The 9,128-nt window shown below is 44.3% G+C and overlaps 1 protein-coding gene across 4 annotated transcripts in view; it reads right to left on the reverse strand.

The window, feature by feature from the left end:
* The window catches only part of NKTR (natural killer cell triggering receptor), a 49,240-nt gene extending 41,850 nt beyond the window's left edge, over window positions 1–7,390 (reverse strand). For 3 of the 4 annotated variants that reach the window (XM_065050303.1, XM_065050302.1, XM_065050301.1), the window contains exons 1-2: window positions 7,237–7,359; window positions 6,689–6,775 (exon numbers count right to left, since the gene is read on the reverse strand). In XM_065050303.1, the coding sequence (XP_064906375.1) occupies window positions 6,689–6,746 (58 nt within the window). In that variant the 5' untranslated portion in view covers window positions 6,747–6,775; window positions 7,237–7,359. Of the gene's footprint in view, window positions 1–6,688; window positions 6,776–7,236 lie in introns of all 4 variants that reach the window. The other variant, XM_065050300.1, reaches the window with a different exon arrangement.
* Between the last annotated feature and the right edge of the window lie 1,738 nt (window positions 7,391–9,128).

Raw genomic sequence — 9,128 nt, forward strand, 5'->3', positions numbered from 1 at the left:
AGAAAAGGTTGTTACCATCCCCGTTCTACTAAGAGACGGATACAGACCAGCTGCTGATGTGCCAAGGTGACAAATTGTAGAATCATAGAATCATTTCGGTTGGAAAAGACCCTCAGGATCATTGAGTCCAACCAATAACCCAGGAGGTGTTACTGCCAACAGGCTCCAGAAGGAACATCTGCCCTCAGAAGCCTCTGCTTGCAAGTCCCTGTCCCATATACAAACCCCAATGTATTTAGCACCTTCAGCAGGAGACATCACCATTTCTGTTTTCTGGCAGAAGAACATCCTCTGAAGCTCTTCAAGATGTCAAAGCAGAACCTGGAAAAAGACTGAAGTGGCTGAGGGACCTGGGGGGTTCAGCTGGAGAACAGGAGCTGAGGGGAGACAGGGACACAAAGAAACGGCCTCAAGTTGCACCAGGGGAGGTTGAGGTTGGATCTGGGGAACAATTTCTTCCCCAAAGGGCTGTGGGGCATTGGAACAGGCTGCCCAGGGCAGTGCTGGAGTCACCATCCCTGGAGGGGTTGAACTGACGTGGAGATGAGGTTCTCAGGGACATGGTGCAGTGCCAGGGGTGGGTTATGGTTGGACTCGATGATCTTGAGGGGCTTTTCCAACCAAAATGATTCTATAACTAAGGCAACATGATTTAAACAGTATTTTTCCCTAGTGTTTTCTCAGCAATAACTTCTGCTGCCTTCCCACACCCTCTGTAATGCACATAACTTTAAAAGACTATAGATCCAGTTTGAAATATAAGGACGTTTCTCCTCCATATAACCTCAAGTACCGATTACCCCGTTATATCCAGCTATATAAAATGTTGCTGTGCGCTTATAATACACAACCCCACACTGTGTACCAATCTGGGAGGTTACTATCTGTATTTTACCTAAACTGCATGAATACCATTATCACCCAAAGGTGATAGTTTTCCACTGACAAACAGTCAATTAAATGTGCCAGAGAGAGATCAAACATTTTCACACCTTGATCAAGTGCATACATATGAAATAACAGCCGTTATTTCAAACAAATATATAAAACTCTCTAATAAAAGTATGCGCAAAACATACGCTTAGAACCTACAGATCTTCCTCTTACCTCTTCCCTCAATAAAAAACAAATAGAAAAATGCTAAGAAAAATTATTCAAATAGGTGAAGTCTGCTCACAAACACACCCAGAGTCATCGGCTTCAGCCAAGAAAGTGAAATACTTCACTTACAGGATAAAGCAAAAAATGCTGGGATTATATTGTTTAATGATGAAATTCTCACCTAATCTGAGATTTAAATCTTCCAGCACCATAAGGAAGTTACACAAACCAAAACGAACCAAAACCAACCCAACAAAACCAAAAAAAGCCCAAAGAAACAAAACTAAAAACTCCATAACATTTATTTTAATGCACTAGCAGGCAGGACACTTCTCTAATTTTAATCTTTGGGTTGTTCTCAATAGAAAACCAAGTCTCAGCAGCTCATAGCTATGAAGACACATTCATTTATACAACAGCGTACGGTACATCCCTATACTTTTTGTGCTGCCAACACCATAGAAATGTATCCAACCGTAACTTAACATTTGTCTATTACATGTAAAGCAATACTTTGATATTCTGATTTGTTAGGCTTTAAACTTATTTTTTAAGGATATTTTTTGATAGAAATTAAGAGTAAGCGATGAAAAAGCTATTAAAATTACTGGTAGTTACATACAGTGATACATATATGAAATCTAAGATGTTTTGAAGTTTGATTTCATAAAGTGCCATCTGTTGCTAATGAGTTTCACCAATTACAGAAACCAGAAGGCACAATGATCAGAAATAATCTGATTTCAGAACTCTATTTTCAAAGTGAAAGTTGAAAACCCTTTTCTTCTTGGTTTGTTCTTGAACCCCTGATCAATTCGCCATCTGAGGCAGAACTAGTACTTAAATTAAGTGGTAAAAATTATGGGTAGGAATATTCATGCTATATTGTAATAAGGGCTCCTGCTAGCGAAGTTTATTAAAATGATCACTGATTTCAAACGTTTATTCAGTGATTTCATCCAATTTATCTACTTAACTTTTTAGAAACAACCTCGAGAGGCAAAAAGATCTCGCTTGAATGTACTTTCCACGTAATACAAATTGTTTTGCTGGATTATGGTGTGTTTAGGCAATAAAGGTGTTCATTGCAAACAGACACTCCCCAAATAAACCTAGTTATTCAAAATATAAACCTAGTTATTCAAAATTAAATTTAAATATATTGATCTGGGCTTGTCCCAATTTCTCAGAGCAAACTAAGCAGCCACTTTTCCCAGTATATCAATAGGAATATCCCGCTGAAGGAGGAATCAGGGATTATAGCCATTAAGACAGAGATTCACGTCCCTTGCAGATCCAGGACAAGTGTCAGAGGCCCAACGGCTCAGCCAGATTTGCATCCAAGTTCAAATAACCGCTCACTAAAACACCCCTGTTTTAATTTGATTCATTCATTTATCCGTCAAGTTGTGAACGCTTAAGTCACATCAATTTTAAAAGGCTGTTTTAAAGTAGAAACGTGGCTACGGTTTTCAGCTGGTGGTGGAAAACGAGCAGATTTTATTTAAAATGTCGGTTAAAACAATGGATGTCGCAGTTCCCCCGAGGAAGAATCTACAGTCTTGATCCATTAACACTTTGTTGATGCTTCCTTACAATCTTTGCAAGTAAAACCTCCATAAACTTATTTCCCTGGCTCTCTACCAAGCCCAGTCTTCTGCAAATACCACCTGAAGCTTCATTTACTCCAATCTTATGCAGCCTCTAGAAACGTAAAGACATTTCAATACTGCATGGACCAAAAACTCCCTGTGTTCAGTTTCACAGAAATATTAAATGAGAGGCTACACTTTGTCTCCTCCCAGCAGAAGAGGCCGATCGGTTTGGCCTTTCACTCACTAATCCCCTTTGTGCTGCGCCTCAAGGTGAGTCTTCAGGGTATTTAATTCTGCATTGGCAACAATAATTCTACATAATGAGTAAACTACAATTTTTATTAAACCTTTTCCCCCTGAATCTACCTGTATATATCTCCCTTACACCCTCCCATGGGGGATCCCATACAGCATCACCACGCAGCTCCTGTTGAAACTCAATCAGAGTCAAAACGCTGATTTATTTTCTGCCAATCTACAACTTTGTGCCTTCAAGGGGATAAAAGTGAACAGGAAACCGGTTTAGAAAAGCTTTTGTCTTCAGGAAGGGTAACAAAAACTCCATAAGGCATCCCTGGTTCTACTAATGCAGGCACAGTACTGCCCTCTTTCCCCAAAAATAAAACCTATCAAAAAATAAGCCCTACAGTGATTTTTCAGGATACTCAAAACATAAGCCCTACTCCAAAAATAAGCCCTAGCTACGGTTCATTTAAAAAGTCAATTTAAATAGCGTCCAGGCAGCTACGCATGTAAAAAAGTGATCATCTTTTGGAGCAAAAATTCATATAAGACCCTGTCTTATTTTTGGGGAAAACAGGGTGTGATGACTTTTGTGTGGGGCTTATTTCACATAAATTCATAGCAGCTGAAATCCCAAACTTTACAAATACACCAAACTTTAGGCAAAAGTGACTAGATGGAGAGAAATAGTGAAAGAACAAACTGAGGAGGGAAGGGACATAGAAACTGAAGTAGCATGAAAAAGCGAGCAAAGGGTCAAATAATAACAGAAGAGAAAAAGTAGTTAAAAAAAAAGACAAGAAGGAAAATTCTTCTGTGAATGAGAATGAAACAAAGTAAAAATGAGTAAACAGAACATACTTTATGATGAATAAAGCCAGTCATGGGGTGGGGAGGGGAGATCTTGGATGGCCACACAAAGTGCCACGGCCAGTATGTGACATCCCAGACGGACATCTGTCCTAATTATCGCCACACCTGAAAGTCTGGAGCTCCGCACAGATGCTGCATCACGGAGTTTAAAGACAAAATTATTTAAATAGGCATCTGCTGCCATGCCAAAATTCTTGGCGCTCTGTAAATAGTTTACGCCTCTGTGCACGCTGCAGGTGGCCAAATGCACTGGTGGGAGCACCCAGAGGAAGGGAGAGGTGCCATCTGTGCTGGTATCCAAATAATTGCTTATTCCTTGATTTATTTTCCATTTGCGCTTTAAAAATTATCAGCCACGACATGAATTTGTTAAAATAAATGCTTAACAGACAACTTATTAAAAGCAGCCTAAATTTAGACTTAAAAACACCGACACAATGCCGACAAAGTTTGCCCCGCTGCAAGAAGCGCATACAAGCTGGCACCAAGTTTTAGTCCAAGATTCTGTAGCTAAAATTAAAATACGGACACAAAAGCTGGAGCGCGGCTTCTGAAAGCACCCAGCTACAATATTCACTCCTGTATGTTCTAAGGGATCTAGTTAAACAGTCAAACTAATTCCAACTCTCTACACACACACACACACCAGCTTTTGTTCCTCATCTACTCTGTGTGCTGCTCTTTTAATTGCTACAGGTACCTGTACAAACATCGCGTGAGCAACGTCTGTGAGGGGAAAGCTGAGAGTTGGCAACTGCGTTGGGGAAGATTTTTGATCTGTGAGCAACCTACATTGTTAAAATGACACAGTTTTGTATTCTGCAGGCATAGAGATGTCTCCAGTGCTGCAGGGGCACGACCTCTTATTTTCTGCATTTTGTGGAGAGATGTTAGTTCAGCTTTCCAATGTGGACAGGGCAGGGGCGATGTCTTATTTCTTGGCCAGGATCCTTCTCTTCCCCAGTTCTTTCTCCCTATGTCTAAGAAAAACCAAACGTCGCCCAGCTTACTGTAATAAAATCAAAGAAGCAAAATGTTCATTTGGAAATCTGCTGGCAGTTTAGAAGTTAAAATTAATACCTCCCTAGTGTCAGCAGGAGAGCACATCTCCCAGAGTTAGTGCTTCATGTCATCTGGAAACACTGCTTTATCACTCCCACTCACTCGGGTCAGCTTTTGAAGGTCATCTTACAGCTGAAAGAGCAGCTTTTTAAATCTAAACTTATATCCTGAGACACAGTTGTGTTAATAAACAAGACACTAGAATGAAGTAGTATAACCGGATTACATGCTCCGCACCAATAATTTACAAACTGGCACGTTTTCCTACAGGAAACACAAGTCATTAGTCAGGGCTCTGAAATTCATATATAGCTGGGAGATTCCTGTTACTTTAAAGAAAAAAGAACTACAGGCAGCCACGGACAGAGCCAAAGGCCCTGTGTCTATTCCAGGGAACGAAAACTCTGTGCCACCAAGAACACTAACGCTGCAATTCCTCCCTGGCACCGCTATCAGTCCTCAAACCCAAATAGATTTGAGGGAAAACAAGGGAAAATCCGCTTTCGCTGGTGATATGTGGCACAAGAGGGATTCTGAAATTGGAGCAGGAACGTGCACATAAAGAAAAAGAAGAAAACGGCACAGGGAGAGGTTCTACAGATGGAGAGTCAAAGCAAAAAAAACCCTAGCAAAGATTAAAAGCAAATGAGATGAAGAATGAATTAAATCAATCCCACCAAACTACCACTCCTAAACTGGAAGCCTATCCATCTAAAGCATTTTAGTAGTCTCATTCCACAGTAAATCTAAATTTAAGTAAACAGCAAATGTTAAAACTCCATCTACACTTTTCTCTTCAATAAGAGTATTCAGCAAAGGCACTGTTAATTATAATAACTCAATCAGGAGCTACAATAGCAACAGATTTATAGATATGCCCTGTCAGGTCACTGAAGTTAGAATTGAGTCTTTCTTTTGAAACTTTGGTGAAAAAAAAAAAAAGCAAGCAAAATGGGTTACGGTTACACTTCAAAGCAACTGAAATTGGAAAATGCAAAGATATAAACTCATATTTCAAAGGTTTTCGGGGAGACATTGAAGCAGAAAATGAAAGTGAAAGCCAAATGAAGCCATCGCATTTATTCATTTCTTCTGAGAGACAAACTGTAGCGATATAAAGCGCCGAGTTTATGTGAGACAACTAATATTCATCCATAAATTCATGTTCCAAAAAAGATGGGTACGTAAATCTGTACGACCATCTTTAAGAGGAGGAAAAACAGAAGAGAGAAACAACTCGCTTATTCCAGGATTAAAACTCACAGTCTAGCACTTACAATTCCCATAGGGAAAATATGAACTGAGATAGATTTATTTTAACTATTATTTTTTTTAAACAGGCCACCTGGTGAGATGTTCTGTGCTCCTATGGGCAATCCCCCATTTACATTCAGGAGCCTCATTGTGAGCAGGAAGAGGAAAGATTTAGACCAGATGACCTCCCGAGGCCCCTTTTCCAGTTTTAATTACTGTATATGATTAAAAATAGTTCTGGGAGCGTCTCTGCAGTTTCCTCACAACTTGCCCTAATTTTTCATCGTTCAGTACATAACCAGACAGCAGGTTTTTTTTCTTCAGAATAGCGTTAGTTTCGCTCACCGAACCTCCGTCTTCATGTATGGGAATATAAATAAATCGTAGGAGAGAACAAAAAGCATCCAGCAGCCCTGTAAACATCTAAAGTTACTAAAAACTCACTCGGAAATAACGCATCAACGGCCAAACTCATTGCTGACGGCCGGAGTCCATTATTAAGGGGAAAAACGCCGAGAAAAATAAAAATACAAACGCAACATTTGAGACGAACGGCTCACCTGGCTCCCGGTTGATCTCGATCTCGAAGAAGCACTGGGGCCGGTCCTGCACCCCCATGGCCGCGGGCGGCCCCTCGTCCTCGCCACCTGGACACAAAGAAGCGGCGCCCTGGGGAGGCTCGAACCGCCAACGAGTCTCGAACCACAGACCCACCGGGGGGGCCTCGAACCGCCGGGGAATCTCGAACCGCCGACCCCCCGTGGGGAGGAGGGGGTCGGGGGGGGGGGGGGGGGGGGGGCGCTCGAACCGCCAGGGAGTCTCGAACCGCCGACCCACCGGGCGACTCCCGCCCCTCCCGGCTACAATTACATCGCTGACAGAAACTCAAGGCGACACCGTCCCCCCCCAACCCCGCTCAAAACCCTCCGAGGAGCGGCCGAGGGTGCGGGAGCACTCCAGGAGAAGAGGCCGGGAGGGGAGATCCGCCCTGAAGAGAATTTGTGCCTCTCACAAACAGCCGATGTGGGGAGGGGGAGGAGGAGGAAGCGAGGGGGGGGGCACATCCCCTCCCCCGGGCAGGGGGCGGTAATAGCAGCCGCGGCCTTACCTGGCAGCTCCGGCGCTTTGTTCCCTCGCCACGCCGCGCTCCCCTCAGCTCCCCACCCCACCCCACTCCCCTCACCCGCCAGCGGCCCCGAACGCCATTAACCGAAGGGCTCCATGGCCCGTCCGCCCGCCCCGGCACGGCGCCTCCTGGCCCCGCCTCTCCCCGCCCCCGCCGCGCTTTCCCGCCGCCCGCCCTGCGCTGTGAGGGGGGCGGCCGCTTGGGCTGAGGGTTCGAGGCTGCGCTGCTCCCCCAGCCCTGTGCAACAGCGGGGGATCGGTGCTTTATGGAATAAAGCCCAGTTCTGGGCCCCTCAGTTCCAGAAGGACAGGGAACTGCTGGAGAGAGTCCAGCGCAGCCACCAAGATGCTGAAGGGAGTGGAGCATCTCCCGTGTGAGGAAAGGCTGAGGGAGCTGGGGCTCTGGAGCTTGGAGGAGACTGAGGAGTGACCTCATTAATGTTTATAAATATATAAAGGGTGAGTGTCAGGAGGATGGAGCCAGGCTCTTCTCGGTGACAACCAATGACAAGACAAGGGGTAATAGGTACAAACTGGAAGACAAAAGGTTCCACTTAAATATGAGAAGAAACTTCTTCTCAGTGGGGGTGCCAGAGCCTGGACCAGGCTGCCCTGTGGAGTCTCCTTCTCTGCAGACATTCCAACCCGCCTGGACACCTTCCTGTGTAACCTCATCTGGGTGTTCCTGCTCCATGGGGGGATTACACTGGATGAGCTTTCCAGGTCCCTTCCAACCTCTGACATTCTGGGATTCTGTGAAATAACATGTTGACCCCCCCACCGCCCTGTCCCCGACCCATCCTGCCCCTGCAGGGCCGACCCCGCTGGTGCTTCACTCTCTATGAGAAGCTCTCTAGGAGAATTGTCTCCTCAGTTTTGTAAAAACAACATTCCCTCATTAAACATTCCTTACACTTCACCCCCTTGGAGGAGCCTGAGTGGCCTTGTAGTGATGTCTCCATCTGAGGGGAAAATGTGTTTTGCGATCGCAAAAAAAGCCTCCGAAAGATTTTTGCATGGCAAAGCGATCACGGCAAAATGTTAATTAATTAAAATGTTACTTATACTTCCAGTCAGAGTTACATTTCAAAAGTGACGAGCACATGCTGAGCCAAGTCCAACCTTTGCATCAGTATCAACTCCAATAGGAAAACATATGCAATACACTTCCTGATTTATTTAATCGACTGATCATACCGAAGATGAGAATTGCTGTGATCATCTTTTATACATGGGGACTTGACGAGAAAATGCCAAAGAGCAGATCCAAAATTCAGATTTAAACATGTAAGAAATAGAAGGAAGTTAAAGTTCAGCATGTGATAGAACCACCCAGGTTCTTCAACACAAAAGGGGCTCCGGGGCCCCCTGGGGTGATTCTGTCCCTTGCTGAGCCTCAGCTCTGAGTAAACTTACCCAACCGTGGCCTCGGAGCCCAAGAAAACTTAGACCAAAGAAATTTTGATTATTGCAGCCGGCCATAGGTTATTCTGTCTGAATTTGGAATGTTGGGCCATCCCAAAGTGTGGAAGTGGTAAGTTCAGCAACTGAAGTGACTAAGTCTTCAGCAAGGACTATCAAATGTGTAAATCCTAAGCCTGCTACATCCTTCAGGCTGAGTTGCTTCACACTGAGGATGTTCAGCAGCTTAAATGAGCTTTTTGTGTAGCCCCTGATATTCATAGAATCATAGAATCACAGAAGGGTTTGGGTTGGAAGGGAACTCCAAAGCTCATCCAGTGCCACCCCTGCCATGGGCAGGGACATCTTCAGCAGCTCAGGTTGCTCAGAGCCCCGTCCAGCCTGGCCTGGGATGTCTCCAGGGATGGTTCATCCACCACCTCTCTGGGCAACCTGGGCCAGGCTCTCACCACT

The sequence above is a fragment of the Columba livia genome, chromosome 2 (genome assembly GCF_036013475.1).
Source record: "Columba livia isolate bColLiv1 breed racing homer chromosome 2, bColLiv1.pat.W.v2, whole genome shotgun sequence".
Classification (NCBI taxonomy): Eukaryota; Metazoa; Chordata; class Aves; order Columbiformes; family Columbidae; genus Columba; species Columba livia.